Below are 16,237 nucleotides of genomic sequence, written 5' to 3'. Positions count from 1 at the left end.
CCCATGAAGTGACTTGGGAGAGCACACAGCAAGAGTCAGAGCTCAGAGGGAAGCCCTGTTCTTTTGATTCCCCTTTTAATTTTCTCTACCCCATTTCACAAGAGTTTACAGAATATTGGGAGTCTAAATATGGGTTGGGATTTTGAAATATACTGGAGTCCTCTACCTTGATGTTTCTTAATTGCCTATGACGGAAGCAGGCCCTTTACCCTACAGTAAGGGTTCTGTGAGCAGGCAGCTGGGGCTTTACTCACTGTTGTTGAGAGTCTCCCAGGTTGCTCTCACGATGCAACAGGAGATACCTGTCTCCCAGGTTGCTCTCACGATGGCCCCTGAGCTATGTGCAAGATTATTAGATGGGGATAAAACTGTTTTCATGTTTTTTATAACAGGTAATCTGGGAGAATAGACTTACTTTGTTCCTGTGTTTTATGAACCTCAGATTTCTTGTCTTTGAGTATATAGAGGAATGCATAGGAGAAAGACAAACTTAAAGACAAAAACCCTACATAGTGTCCTAGGGAAAATTGGAGGGCCCAGGTGAGCAGGGAGGGCAGGACTGGCGGGAGAGGGCTGTTTACTCATGATGTCAGTGTCATCATTGGGAAGACAGGCTATGAGCAGTGAAGCCCTTTCCTGCTGGGGGTGGGGGCTTCACCAGGCTGGGTAGCTCCCAGTGGCTCTAGGCTATGAGCAGACCGTCTCACCTAGTGGGACATCTGTGTTCTGTCTGAAGGCTTCTATAGCAAGCCCACACTCCTGGGAGGTGACATGGTGACGCGGAGGTCTGGAGAGACGAGTGCTCAGAGGAAACTGCTGTCCTTAGGGGAGGCCAGCTTGCCTCTGGGCTGCCCCTGGGCTGGTGGCTGAAAGCTTTGATCTGGAGGGACTTCCCATTCCCAAAGAGTGGGCAAGAGTGGCTCACGGTGCCCTGGCAGTGTGTGTTACACTGATCATCTGCTTTCCTTTGGGTAGTCTGGCATGTTGCTAAGTGCTATCTCAGGGAGTGTCTGCATGACCAGCCCCAGCAGAGCCCTGGAAAATAGCACGGCACACTGTTGTCGTTGTCATAGCCTGTTGCTGGGGATAAGCATGTCTTCTGTGATGCCACTCCACCGGGAGGGGCTCTGGGAAGCTTGTGCCTGGTTTCCTGCAAACCTCTCCCCATGTACCTTCTCCCTTTGCTGGTTTCTTGGGAGTGTCCTAAGTATGATAGTGATGGCCATGAGTGTGAATGTGCACCGAGCCCTGAGTCCTCTCAGCCAGTCATTAAACCTGCGTGTGGACTTGGGGACCCCAACACAGAGGACAGTTGAGGTCAGGCTCCAGGGGGCAGTTCATGCCAACCAGACCGGGGGCTAGAAACTTCTGATTCAGACTCCCAGTGATTGGTTTTTATACCACCAGGCTCCCTTTTTTTTTTTTTTTTTTTTTTTTTTTTAATGAAAAGCTGCAGAAGAGTTAGTTTGGTCCTCTGTGAATGGGAATGAGGTTTCTGATCCCTGATGTGACTTAAAATCCTTCCTAAAATTTGTAGACCACATGCAGAGGGTGGTCCTAGGGAAATGGGCCCACATCCTTCTCGGTTGTCACTGTAAAACTCTGGTAGACATGGTGCCTGGAGAAGGAGGCTGTTGGTGCTTCAGAGGCATTACTCTGGCGAAAGAGGCCAAAACTTCGTGTTTCTTCGTATTTATTACAAGACACTTAACTAGCATTGTGAGGGTTGGAACCTCTGGCCGCCACCTTTAGTTTGATTTTGCCAGGGACACGTGCGAATGGAATGAGACCTTGGAAGAATTCTGCCATTGTTTAGAAGATTCATTGTCTGCTGTCTGTGGCTCCAAGTGGCTGATGGGAATACTTGAACATTCTAGACTTCTGTTAGTCATTTACATATATCTGTTTTGCTGTTATGTGAGCATCCCAGATTTTCGGCTTAGCAAGATATGCCATAGGAGTAATAACGTAGTGTGGGATATGCGTGGTGCTTTCTGAAACATGCATTTCATCCTGAAATGAAAATGCTGCCCTCTTAAAAGTTTGTCCACTGAGTGAGTGCTGTGTTTGAGAAGATTAATTCTATCTCTAGGAAATGTGTGATGAATAAAATGCCTTGATAATATCAGCTAAGTGACATAAGCATTAAGATAAAAAATGTGCCTTGACGTGCAGCTCCTTTTTCCCTTTCACAGTTGAGGGGAGACCTGTCCTTTCATCTGCTTCACTTGGGAGGAGCTGGAATTTCACTTTTGGGCCATGCATTTGGTTGTTGTTTGAGTCTTGTCTATCTGGTAGCTAAAGTAATTTTTTTTTTTTTTAAAGATCTCATTTATTGAGAGAGAAAAACCAACAGGGGGAGGGGCAGAGGGACAAGTAGACAGTGGGGGAGCCTAACACGGGGCTTGCTCCCAGGATCCTGAGATTATGCCCTGAGCTAAAATCAGATGCTTATTAACTGATTGAGCCACTCAGGTTCCTGTCATTCAGAATGTTAAAGCCAGTGCCTCACTGAGTCATTCTAGCTTTCAGTGTTTCCATGGAGAATTCTAAAGCCATTCTCTTTCTTCATCCTATGTACATAACTTTGATTTTCTTGGTCTGAAACTTAATGATGATGGGTCTTGTCTGAGAGACCATTTTCCTTTATTTGCATGGTACACTTGGAGGGCTTTTCCTTCTGGAACCTCATGTCTTCTGAGTAAGGTACTTAGGAATATGGCTACTGTATTTATAAATATAGGTAGTATGTAAATATAAAACTTACATTTACAAGTAGATAGTTATACTATAACCACTTGAATATTGGGTATTTGATTTAAAAATTTACCTTTCTTGTTCCAGTTGCATGGTCCCTTTTTATAGTATTCCACTTCTGTTTTTTGAATAAGAGCCTTCTTGAAATATTCCTATACCATAATTTTCATATTTTTATAATTTACCGTATCTCCTTTAAAATGAACAGTTCAGTTGTTTCTAGTATATTCAGAAAGTTGTGTGGCAGTCATTGCTATCAGTAGAACATTTGAAAAGAATCCCTGTATCCATCAGCAGTCACTCTCTATTCCTTCTCCCTAGTTCCTGACAACCACTAGTCTACTTTTTATTTCTATGGATTTGCCTGTTTTGGGACATTTCATGGAAATCACACAAACTGTAACTTTTTCTTGACTGCCTTCTTTCACTTACCACAATATCTTCAAAGTTCAACCATATTATATACCATGAGTCATTCCTTTGTATTGCTGAATAAAATTCCACTGTGTGTAGATTTCACATTTTGTTTCTCCATTCCTCTGTGGATTGACACTTGCTTCTACTTTTTGGCTATTGTGAATAATGCTGCTGTGAAAGTGGTTGTACAGATCTTTCTTACATTACTTGCATTCAGCTCTTGTGGTTAGATTTCAGAAGTGGAGCTGCTGGATCAAATACACTGCTATGTTTAGTATTTTGAGGAACTACCATTATGTTTTCCACAGCTGTTGCACCGTTTTGCATTCCCACCAGCAGTGCCAACAGTTGTTATTTTGGGTTTTGGATTGTTTTGTTTTATTTTCTTAGTGTTTGGAGATTTCAGTTGCCATCATAATTTATGGAAGCCTAGTTAGAATTATTATCCTTAATTAATTTCAGTATTAAAAACTTTACTCTTACATAGTTTTGTTTTCTCCCCTTGTTTCTTCTTCTGCTATGTTTATTTATACATCTTTGTATATTAAGCTCACCAACACATACAGTTTTATACTTTTATTTCCTAAAGATTTTATTTATTTATTTATTTATTTGACAGAGAGAGATCACAAGTAGGCAGAGGCAGGCAGAGAAAGGGGGAAGCAGGCTCCCTGCTGAGCAGAGAGCCTGATGTGAGGCTCAATCCCAGGACCCTGGGGTCATGACCTGAGCCTAAGGCAGAGGCTTAACCCACTGAGCCACCCAGGTGCCCCAGTTTTACACTTCTTGCTTTATGTAGTTTACTTTTAAGTCATGTAAGATATGAAAAAAATTAAAAACAAAACATACATTTATATTATTGTATTTACCTAGATTTTATCTTTACCTTTGTAGTTACTTTTACTAGTGTTTATATAGTCATGTGGTTTTGGGCTAATGTATTGGCTTCTTTCATTTCAAACTGAAGGGCCTGTCTAATTTTTTATTTATCTAAAAATGTCTTAAATTCTCCTTCATTTTTCCCCCACTCAGAGTGGGGGTATTTGGTGGTATGATTTCATGTAAAGACTGAAATATCTTTGGTCCAGAGAAGATTCTCTGCTTCATTCTTTTTTTTTTTTTAAGATTTTATTTATTTATTTGACAGAGAACACAAGTAGGCAGAGAGGCAGGCAAAGAGAGAGAGGGAGAGAAGTAGGCTCTTCACTGAGCAGAGAGCCCGATGCGGGGGCTCGATCCCAGGACCCTGGGATCATGACCTGGGCCGAAGGCAGAGGCTTTAAACCCACTGAGCCACCCAGGCGCCCCTCTCTGCTTCATTTTTGAAGGATAATTTTGTTGGATATAGAATTCTTGGTTGAGCTTTTTAGGTTTTATTTTATGTGTGTATGTATTTGCTTTCTTATTTTCAAATTATTGAAGTATACTTGGTTGAGATTTCAAATTTCAAGACCAAATATGTTATCCCAGTGCCACCTGGTCTCCACTGTTCCTTTTTTTTTTTTTTTTTTAAGTGAGAAATTAATTATCTCCTTGAGGATTTTTTGTATGCAACGAGTGCCTTCTCTCTTGTTGCTTTCTCTTTTTTTAAATTTAAATTCAATTAGCCAACATAGAGTACATCATTGGTTTCAGATGTGGTGTTCAGTAATTCATCAGTTGGATTTAAGACCCAGTGCTCATTACATTATGTGCCCTCCTTAATGCCCATCGCCCACTTACTCTGTTCTCCCACCCACCTTCCTTCCAGCATCCCTCAGTTTCTTTCCCATAGTTAAGAGTCTCTCATGGTTTGTCTCCCTCTCTGATTTCTTCCCGTTTTCCCTCCCTTCTTCTATGATCCTCTGCACTGTTTCTTATATTCCACACATGAGTGAGATCATATGATAATTGTCCTTCTCTGATTGACTTATTTTGCTCAGTATAATACCTTTCAGTTCCATCCATGTTGATGTATGGTAAGATTTCATTCTTTTCTGATGGCTGAGTAATATACTGTGTGTGTGTGTGTGTGTGTGTGTGTGTGTGTGTGTACACATACCACATCTTTATCCATTCATCTGTCAGTGGACATCTGGGCTGTTTCCATAGTTTGGCTATTGTGGACATTGCTGCTATAAACATTGGGGTGCAGGTACCCCTTTGGATCACCACATTTGTCTTTTTGGGGTAAATACCCAGTAGTGCGATTGCTGGGTCATAGGGTAGCTCTATTTTCAACTTTCTGAGGAACCTTCATACTGTTTTTTAAAGTGGTTGCCTCAGCTTGCATTCTCACCAACAGTGTTGGAGGGTTCCCCTTTCTCTGCCTCCCCGCCAACATTTGTTGTTTCCTGACTTGTTTATTGTTGCCTTCAAGATTTTCTCGTTGTCTTTTCTTCCAACAGTTTGTTTCTATTTTGTTTAGGTTAGGATCTCTTTAAGTTTATCCCATTTGGCGTTTGTTTCTTGAACATGTAGATTAAAATTTTCGGCTCAGGTCATGATCCCAGGGTTCTGGGATCGAGCCCCACGTCGGGCTCTCTGCTCCGCAGGGAACCTGCTTTCTCCCCTCTCTCTCTCTGCCTCTCTGCCTACTTGTGATTTCTCTCTGTCAAATAAATAAAATCTTTTAAAAAAAAATGTGTGAAGTTTTTGGCCATTATTTCACCATGTATTCTGCCTTTTTTTCTCTCTTCTGGTAATTCCCATTATATATGTATGTTGGTACATTAGTATTATAAGAACATGAACTCTTAGGCTCTGTCCTTTTTTTGTTTCTCAGGGTATTGCCAATTGATTCATCTTCAAGTTTGCAGCTTTTTTCTTCTCCCAGCAAAAATTTGTTGTTGAGCCCTCTTGTGAAAATTTTAAAAAGGTTTTATTTTTTTAGGTAATCTCTATACCAACATGGGGCTTGAACCCACAACCCAGAGATCAAAAGTTGCATGCTCTACTGACCAAGCCAGCCAGATGCCCTATTTAGTGAATTTCTTTCTTTCTTTCTTGTTTTCTTTTTAAAGATTTTATTTATTTATTTTTGACAGAGAGAGATCACAAGTAGGCAGAGAGGCAGGCAGAGAGAGAGAGAGAAGCAGTCTCCCCACTGAGCAAAGAGCTGGAGGCGGGGCTTGATCCCAGGATCCTGAGATCATGACCTGAGCTGAAGGCAGTGGCTTAACCTGCTGAGCCACACAGGCACCCCTCTAGTGAATTTCTTATTTCAGTTTTTGTACTTTTCATTTTTAGAATTTCTCTATGATTCTTATTTTTTTCTGTTTCTTCATTGATATTCTCTATTTGGTGATACATTGTTCTTATATTTTCCTTTAATTCTTTATAAGTAATTTTCTTTAGTTTTTTCAACACATTTATAATAGTTGATTTCAAGTATTCATCTATTAAGTTCAGTGTCTGGGCTTCCTTTAAGGATAGTTTCCATTGACTAATTTTTTTTTTTTCTCCCTGTATGAGCCATATTTTCTTGTTTTTCACATGCATAATTTTTTTATACTTGACCAGCTGAAACTGGTCATTTATAATAATCTGTTGTGACAACTTTGGAAATCCTTTTTGCTCTCTCTTCACATTTGTTGTTGGTGGTGTTTGTTGTTTTTGTTGTTCCTTGCTTAAGTGATTTTCCTGAACTAATTGCATATAGTCTGTTTTTTTATGTGTATGGCTGCTGAAGTCTCTGTTTGGTTAACTTAGTGTTCAGCTAATGATTAGACAGAGATTTCCTTGAATGCCTGTAACCAGTAAATCTCGTAGCCTTTGGTGAAGGGCTGTCTGTGTATGTTGAGGAATGTTTTCAGTGTTCTAGCAGGCAGTTTTTACATTGCTGCCTTCCCCTTTATTGGCTGCTTGTGCAGAGCCTCAAGGTCAGCCAGGCATGAGACCTTAGTGATTTCTTAGGTGTTTCCTCAAACTTTCTTGCACATATATGTAGCCTTGCAGATTCCCAGGAGTATGTCAGATTTTTTCAAAGTTCCCTGCGAAGATATCTTTATCCATTTTTCTTTGTAAGTTTTTTGGTCATTGTCTTTGCTCCAGTTTTATCATCTCAGGCAGCTGCCGTGTTAAACAGTTGCTGTGGATTCTTTTTGATCATGGCTTCAGGGAAAAGAGTCTCAACCATTAAGCATGCTGTGAATCAGGTCAAGTAAAACACTGTGAATGGGGATTCTGGAATATGCCAGACAGGTGAAATAATTACAGTTCTCTTAGAATGGGGATTTTTATGCTGTTCCACACTTGTTCAGCTCCTCCCAGTGACTTTAAGGCTGCTGGTTTTCAAACTGCCGTGATTTGGGCTGTTGATTATTTAGCTAGTGAGTTGGAGATGGAAATGATACAGCAAAACAGTGAAAAGCTTGTTGTCCTTACCAAGATTAGCCATTTTTCTTGAAGAATGCTCTTTGGATTGTTGCAAGTCTTTGTTTTCAGAGCCTGAAAAACTTGATTTTAACAGATTTTTGCCAATGTTTTATTTGCTTCTTTGGAGGAACAGATTTTCAGGGGTCCTTATTCTGTCATTTTGAAGGGCTCCTTCCATGTTAGTTTTTAATAATTGCAGTATTTTCTTGATCTATTTGGAAGTATTAATGATATATTTTAAAAACTTCTCATTGCCTCTTCTTTCCTCTGTATTGTGATTTTGGAGTATGTATTTATTCATGTTGGTCTCTTTCACTTTAAAAACTTTGCTCGTGTGTCTTTGAATGCTTGGTTATCTGCTCATATTTAAGAATAGTGGACTAAAAAGTCAATGAAAAGTTCCGAGCGTATGGATGGGTCTTGTTGATTGTGAACAGACTAGTATTTGCTTTTATGAAATTATTTTAATTTTTAAAATTAATTACTATTTGAGAGAGAGTCATGGGATTAAGAGGGAGAGGGAGAGAGAGAATCTTGAGCAGGCTCCACACCCAGCACAGAGCCAGACATGGGGCTCTATCTATCTCATGACCCCGCGATCATGACCTGAGCTGAAATTGAGAGTCGGATGCCCGGCCAAATGAGCCACTCAGGCGCCCCTAAATTTATAAGATATTCTAGGAAGGAATAATTAGATCTAGATCTTATAGTAAAATAAGTGCCAGTTCGATTGTAGAGTTGAATATAAATTTTGAATTCAGAAAAACCAGGGGAAAATGGTATTGGTTACTTGTCAAAATTTAAATTTGAGATCCAGAGATTTAAAATGAAAAATGAAAAAAAAAAAGTTGGTGCCTTTTGAGAGTAATCCTTAGTTATATATGCAGTGTCTTTGAATGTATAAAACTCACCCTTGAAGGTATGTGCAAATTCGTTGGTCCCAGAGAGGCATTTCATATTGCTGTGTTCGGAGGTAGAGGCAAAGAAGCCACTCCTCAGGAATTCTTTGTTAGTGTTAGACTGTCCTGAAGCCAGCTTACTGGCCTCCTGAGGTGGTAAGCTTCTTAGGGATCCCCTGTATAGACCTCGCTGAGCAGAGAATGAGGCAGCTGGTGAGACAGAAGTATGAGTAGAGGGCGAGGCACACCTGCCTGAGGAAATTCTGAATTCAAGTGCAGTACCAAAAGTACTAATCTTTTGTGCATTCTCATACCTAGTTGTTTGGGCCAGCTTGTGGGTGGCTTGTTGTAGGTGTGGGTAATGTGGCCCCAGTGAGGAGACCTTGCCACAGCGAGAGCATCTGCAGACTCTCCCACAGTGGCCACTGAGAATGGTGACTACTCTAACCAACAGTGGGTGAAATTCTTGCCTCTTTCAGGAATTTTAGGAACAACCAAGGTGGGAGGGCTGTCTTGTTCCTAACTTGCAAACTTGCAGGCCTGCTCACATCAGAGGGTGTAGTTGTGACACAATAAAGTGGGAAATTGGTCAGGGCATATGCCCTGGCAACCTGTGTAATGACATTATTCACACGCTTTGTGAGCCACTGGAGATCTTTGGTGCTTTTAAGAGGGAAGATGATGGAAACATCATAAGAAATTGATTCTGGGGCATTTTTTCCAGATCTTTTAGTAACCTCTGGATTTGAAAGTGAGTTTTACTCCTGTCTGGTCCTGAGATGACAAAGAAGATTTTTGTAATTCAGTGCCAACTTTGATTCATTGGTAGTGGCTGCCTGGAGTGGCTTTGAGAAGGATTTTGAGGCTCCATCTGGGCTTTAGATGGAAAGATGGGCAAAAAAGATTGATATCTGCCTTGGAATGGAATGGGGGGAAGGCAGTATTTCAGGCTCCTTTATCCCCCTCATTTTACGTCCCCTTGCTGATGTGTAATTTTGGCTCCCCTCTTACTTAGAATGTGACATTCTAAGAAGAAAAGAATGAAGTAGAAGCTTTAGAAGTTAAGAACGTTACACACTTATCCTCTGACCAGCTCGGTGCTGGACTCAGTGAATGAACTATGGATGAATGGAGGCCAGGATGTACCTAGTTTCCATAGTGAGGACAGGAACAGGATTCACGCAGGGATGTAATGCTCCTGCGTGACATGGTATTTGATGAATACAGAACACCAGAGGTATATAGTTCCCATCCCTATCCCGAAGGAGAGTCCGTTGTAGTTGTGAAGAAAAGACAAACATGTTTGAACTAAATACAGCTTGTCTGACAGGACAGTTTGTAAGCAAGTGCTAAAATTTTTAGTCTGGTCCTGGAAATGGGTGGTGTGGGTCTGAACGCAGAAGTACATTGCTTTGGACTCTCATCCTTCACTCTTACTCCAGCATGTCTGTGTTTTGCTTCAGAAAGCCTCGTTTTTTTCTTGACTTCTACCAGGCAAGATTAGCACCGCTGCACCCCATCCTACTCCCAGTTTTTCTCTCATTACTGGTGTCACTAGGATGGAATGCTTTGACTGGTTAAGGAGTTTTGTTTCAATTTCCGTGTCAAGGTGACATTGATCCATTAACAGAAAATAAATGTAGATTTTTTTTAGCTAAAGAATCTAGTCACAGTGCTTGTTTCTGGAGAAATTACTTAGAGCATTTTCTAATTAAGCGTAAGTCACAGGAAAGCCTTTATTTTGTAATGTCAGTGGATTCTGAAAATCTTTATTCTAAGTGATCACCAGTCTGTGCTTAGACAGAAATAGGAGAAACATACGCTTTTCTTAATGTATACATTTTGTGTAGAGCGGTCAGTCCATTTAATACAGTGCCTGAGATCATGAGCTCTGGATTCTTACTCTCAGGGCTGCCTTCTCCACCTGAACTCACCATGTTAGCCAGAGTAAGTTTTCTGGTTTCCTCATCTGTGAAATGGAGATGATGATAATCTCGTATATGGCTATTGTAAGGATTGAGATTTTTCAGAGAGAGAGTCCTAAGCCAGTGCTTAGTCTATAATAAGTGCTCGATTATTGTTGGATGTTATTAATGTTATTAATGTAGTTACTGTTTTTGTTATTAGGTCGGTTTGTATTCTTGATTTTTTTTTTAAAAGATTTTATTTATTTATTTGACAGAGAGAGATCACAAGTAGACAGAGAGGCAAGCAGAGAGAGAGAGAGAGAGAGAGAGAGAGAGAGGGAAGCAGGCTCCCTGCTGAGCAGAGAGCCCGATGCGGGACTCGATCCCAGGACCCTGAGATCATGACCTGAGCCGAAGGCAGTGGCTTAACCCACTGAGCCACCCAGGCCCCCTGTATCCTTGATTTTTTGTGGGGGGTGTGACTCAACTTCATATTAGTGTTTTAACATAATTGACTGTAAATGGTGACAGTTAATAGTTTCTATATATACAAGTATATATATTTTTTCCCTACAGGTTGAATGTAATTTTTACAAAATTTGATGAAGTCCAAAAATCTGGAAACATGATACAGTCAGCAAACGGTAAGTAGAAAAAGCAGTCTTTCTATTTTTGCCTTTTCAGTTTTAGGTCAGTAATATGCTAGGTCTGAACAGCTGAATTTGATATCTTGAGAACAGTGTCTAGGTCTGAAGTCTTACCTCCATGTACCCACTTTCCCAGGCTAGAAACTGTGGTGTTGTCGCCGACTTTCTTTTGAAGCGCACACTGAACTCAGGAGCTTGGAGTCCTGGGCGATTCTGACTATAGCTGCCGCTCTGCTCCTAGTGCAAGTCCTTGTAGTCTTTTACCTGTGCTCTCACAGTGTCCTTCTGACCAGCGTCCTTGCTGTTACTCTTCCCAAGCACCTACAGGCTGTTTTTCATACAACAATCAGAATAGTCCTTCCATTTTTATTATTTTTAAGTAAAAAAATTTTTTTTTTTTTTTTTTAAGTAAAAAATTTTTTTAAGTAGGTTCCACATCCAATGTGGAACTTGAACTCACGACCCTGGGATTGAGTCTCATGTTCTGTCCACTGCGGCAGGCAGGCACCCCTCAAGTAGTCCTTTTCGGATGTAACTGCTATGATGTTAATCCCCGGTTCAGAATCCTCCTGGGGTTTTCATCATATGGAGACTGCGGCTCAATGGCTCACTCTGGCCCAACAGGCCCTGTACATGCTCTGATGCTGACCACCATTCTCATGTCATCTGGTATTCTTCCCCAGAGTTCTCTTGGCTCCTGTCCTGTTGACCTCCTTGCTAATTTTGAACATTCCAAGCTTCTGCTTCAGGGCCTCAGCGCTTACGATTCTTTCTGCTTGAAACATTTGTCCTCGGGGGTCTCTGTGGCCCTCCTCCTCCTCCTCATTCCACCCAGACCTCAGCTGCACACACACCTTATTACCAAGGCCAGCCAGGATAGCATGTCTGATGTTCTGAGGGAACTCTGTGCCTTCATTCTGTTTAATGTTCTTCTTACTGCGTATCCCTGCAAAATAGTTTGTTTGTTCATGGGGGTGAGGACATTGTATTATTCCCTTCTTTATCCTGAGTGCCTCAAGAGTCCCTGGCATGTGGTATAGGTATGCAGTAAATATTGTCAAATAAATAAACAGAATAGTGACTGAGACTTGAATTGTGACTTAATGTTTCTGGTACTTATATTTCTTTTACTGTACTTTGTGATGATGGTTGAGGACAAGTGGTTATTTCTTGTGATTCCAGAAGGTGAAGAAAAGGCAAGTGAATTTGATACATAAGTGTGAATGAATGTATGAGTAAAGTCCTCACAAAGCAGTTGCCACCAGGAACTTTTTCTAACTTTGTTTTGTTTTTGTTTTTGTTTTTAAGATTTTATTTATTTGACAGAGATCACAAGGAGGCAGAGAGGCAGGCAGAGAGAGAAGGGGAAGTAGGCTCCCTGCTGAGCAGAACCCCCCCCCCACACCTCCCTGCTCCCCTAATGCAGGGCTCCATCCCAGGTTTCTGAGATCATGAGCTGGGCCGAAGTCAGAGGCTTAACCCACTGAGCCACCCAGGCACCCCTTTTTCTAACTTTTGGATACCTCATTGCATCATAGCAATTTCTGAATTGCTAGGGATCTTAGATCACAGCATAGCTGTCAAATTTTGAAAACTTGAAGTCATAATAAAAGGTTGTCACTTGGGGGAATGTCACTGCTACTACATAGGGACCGAGCAGGGAACAGGATGTAGATCTTTAAGTCTTCCTCTGCTGTGTACCTGTCATTACCACTACGGAATTTGTCTGTATATTATGTTTCTTAGAGACTGATTAAAGAGTTCTACACATGCTTTCACAAATTCCCCCTTATTTCTCTTCCATATATTTATAAAAACAGAATACTAAAAGGGCAGAAAAAGAGTATTTACATTAATTCTGCTATCACCAGTAAATCAGTGTTCATTTTTTCATACTCACTTAAAAATCATTGGTCTGTCACTGTATAATTTGTATATAATTTTATCATGGCATAACTTCTGTACATTGCCTCCTACTTTTTTTTTTAAAGATTTTATTATTATTTTTTAAAGATTATTCATTTATTTATTTATCTGACAGACAGAGATCATAAATAGGCAGAGAGGCAGGCAGAGAGAGAGAGAGCAGAGAGCCCGATGTGGGGCTCGATCCCAGGACCCTGGGATCATGACCTGAGCTGAAGGCAGAGGCTTTAACCCACTGAGCGACCCAGGCGCCCCTAAGATTTTATTTTTAAGTCATGTCTGTATCCAACATGAACATGGAATTCGATCTTAAAAGCTTGAGATCGAGTAACACACCTGAGCCAGCCAGGTGCCCCCTACTTGTATACATGCTTTTGTATGTGCTTTCCAGTGCATTCCTGGTAGAGTTAGAACCAGAATCCTGGCCATGGGGGACTTATGCTCCTGTGGTGAGCGGTGTTGATGGTGTACATGGGCAGGGCTGCCCAGCGAGTTGCCAGACATGAGCTTTTAATCCTGTGTGTGTGTGAATTTGTGTAATTGGTGTGGTTTCCCAGTTTAAACCTTGGTACTTGTTGGTACCATGATAAAAAGTACCAGGTAAAGAGGTAGTGGTGGTGGCTGAAAAGTGAGTTTGTGCTTTATAGCCTGTGTTATAAATCATAACTAGGAAACAGAATCTCATTATAATACTGGCACTGGGGAGGAGAAACACACCCATGCTGGAGGCCTTACCCAGTAGAGCCTTTGTATACTCTATGAGTTTTAATGAACACGACACCCATGATTCACTCAAGAGCACTAAAATCCTGTGGCTTTGGGTGTGTCACAACAACATTTCATTCTAAACCTTCCATGTGTTGTAAATATTGTCCCTGCATATCCATATATGTATGTGTATGTGGTAAAGGGGTAGGATTGAGAATGAAGACAGTTCTTTCAGGCATCTGTGTTAAAAATAGCAAATGGCAAGGAAATCTTGAATTAAGACTTACTGGAGGCCTTTAAAATTTCAGCTTTTTGCTGTCTGTGTGTAGTATTACTTTTTAATTGTTGGAACCAAAACAGAATCACGTAAAAGGTTATGTATTAAGATTTTAGAGTTCTTTAACCCACTGAGCCACCCAGGCGCCCCAAGATTTTAGAATTCTTAATCCAGATAAGTTTGGTCTCTCTATGGTAACTTTGAGAGACTGGTAAGATGTCCAGCAGCTGTCAAAAGAAAACCACCTAATCTGCTTTGCTCAAGTCCGTGAACATTTAGATAGCAAAGAGAAACCGCATTTGGAAAATAATAAAACCCTCCTCTAATTTTTGTTTTTTTTGGTTCACTGACTCCCAGTATAACCAGTTTTTGAACCCTGCACGTCAGACCACTGACTGCTCTACTTCTTCTCAGCTCTCCATGCTCTGCCGTCTTCAGTTTGCTGCTTATATAGGTACACTGTGACCTTTCTGAAGTTTCCTGTTAGTTCCTGGAGTTGTCGTAGATTTCTTGGCATTTTCTGCATAGACAAATCATCTGCAACTAGGAGTAGTTTTATCTCTCAGATTTATGTATTACTTACTTTTTAAAAAGATTTTATTTACTTAATTGTTACAGAGAGAGATCTCAAGTAGGCAGAGAGGCAGGCAGAGAGAGGAAGGGAGGAAGGCTCCCTGCTCAGCAGAGAGCCTGATGCAGGGCTTGATCCCAGGACCCTGAGATCATGACCTGAGCCGAAGGCAGAGGCTTAACCTACTGGGCCACCCAGGCGCCCCTGCTTCTTTTCTTGCCTTATTGCACTGGCTAGAATTTCCTCTTCTACATAATTAGAGGTGGTGGGAGTAGCCCTCTGGTTCCCAGTCTTAGGTCTTTCACAACTAAGTGTGATGTTAATTGTATATTTTTTGTAGATCTTCTTTAGCAAAATGTGAGGTAGTTCTCATCTATTCCTTTTTATCTAAATTTTATTAGAAGTGAGTGTTGGATTATTTTGGGGGGGAAGTTATCAGTGTATTTTAAATATTGAGGTAAGTCTATACCAAAAATTTACTTTAAAAAGTGTATAATTTTTGTGTGTGTGTATTCATAGAATTGTGCAATTATTTAATTCCAGAATATTTTTATCACCCCCAAAGAATACCTGTGATCATTAGCACTGCCAGTTTCCTTCTCCTCCCAGTCCCTGGCAACCTACTTTCTTTTTCAAGGGATTTGCCTATTCAGGACATTTTCTATAAATGGAATCACACAACATAGGGCTTTTTCTGTATGGCTTCTTTCACTTAGCGTAATGTTTTCAGGATTCACCCATGGGATAGCATGTATTAGAACTTCATTCCTTTTTATAGCTGAATGATATTTCACCGTTGTATGGATATACCACCTTATGTTTACCCACTCATCAGTTCATAGACATTTGAGTTTCTGCTTTTTAAATCTTGTGAACAGTGGTACCATGAATATTTGAAAGTTTTTATGTGGAGATGTTTTCATTTCTCCCGTGTATACACCTTGCAGTAGAATGTTGGCTCCTGTGGTAACTCTGTATTTAACCTTTGCCTAACTGGCACCTTGTTTTCCAAGTGGCTGCACCATTTTACATTCTCAACGACAGTGTATGAAAGTTGTAAAATTACGTTAGTACTTGTTATCTTCTGTTTCTTTGATTATAGTCATCCTGGTGGGTGTGAAGTGTTGTCTTTACAGTTTTGATTTGCATTTCCCTGATGACTAGTGATGTTGAGCATTTTTTCATGTGCCTGTTGGCCATTTGTAAATCCTCTTCGGAAAAATGTCTGTTGAGTTCCTTTGTCCTTTTTTTTTTTTTTTTTTTTTAAAGGTTGTTTGTGTTATTTATTTATTTATAAATTGAAGTATGGTTGGCACACAGTGTTACATTAATTTCAGGTCCACAGCATAGTGATTCCACAACTCTGATGTTGTAGAGGGCCACCACCATACAGCACTCTTACAGTACCATTGACTGTATTCCTTATGCTGCACCTTTCACCCCCATGATTTATTCATTCCGTAACTGGGAGCCCGAACCTTCCATTCCCCTTCACCCATTGCCATTTTCCTACTCCCTGCTCCTCTGGCAACCATCAGTTTGTTCCCTATATGAGTCTGTTTCCTCTCTTTGTTTCTGTCATTCATTTGTTTTGTTTTTAAAATTACACATGTAAGTAAAATCATATGGTATTTGTCTTTCTGATTTGTTTCACTTAACATAATACCCTTTAAGTCCATTCACATTGTTACAAATGATAAGATCTCATTTTTTGTTAAGATTTTACTTATTTGAGAGAGAGAAAGAGAGGGAGCATGAGTGGGGGGAGGGGC

General features: G+C 40.6%; 1 protein-coding gene across 25 annotated transcripts in view; it reads left to right on the top strand.

Annotated features, from left to right (window-relative positions):
- CLASP1 (cytoplasmic linker associated protein 1) overlaps positions 1–16,237 on the top strand; it is a 269,463-nt gene that overhangs the window by 104,676 nt on the left and 148,550 nt on the right. For all 25 annotated transcript variants that reach the window (XM_044242650.1, XM_044242649.1, XM_044242648.1 and 22 more), the window contains exon 8: positions 10,913–10,980. In XM_044242650.1, the coding sequence (XP_044098585.1) occupies positions 10,913–10,980 (68 nt within the window). The remainder of the gene's footprint in view (positions 1–10,912; positions 10,981–16,237) is intronic.

The sequence above is a fragment of the Neovison vison genome, chromosome 3, assembly GCF_020171115.1.
Source record: "Neovison vison isolate M4711 chromosome 3, ASM_NN_V1, whole genome shotgun sequence".
NCBI lineage: Eukaryota > Metazoa > Chordata > Mammalia > Carnivora > Mustelidae > Neogale > Neogale vison.
This window is presented reverse-complemented; position numbering and strand designations above follow the sequence as displayed.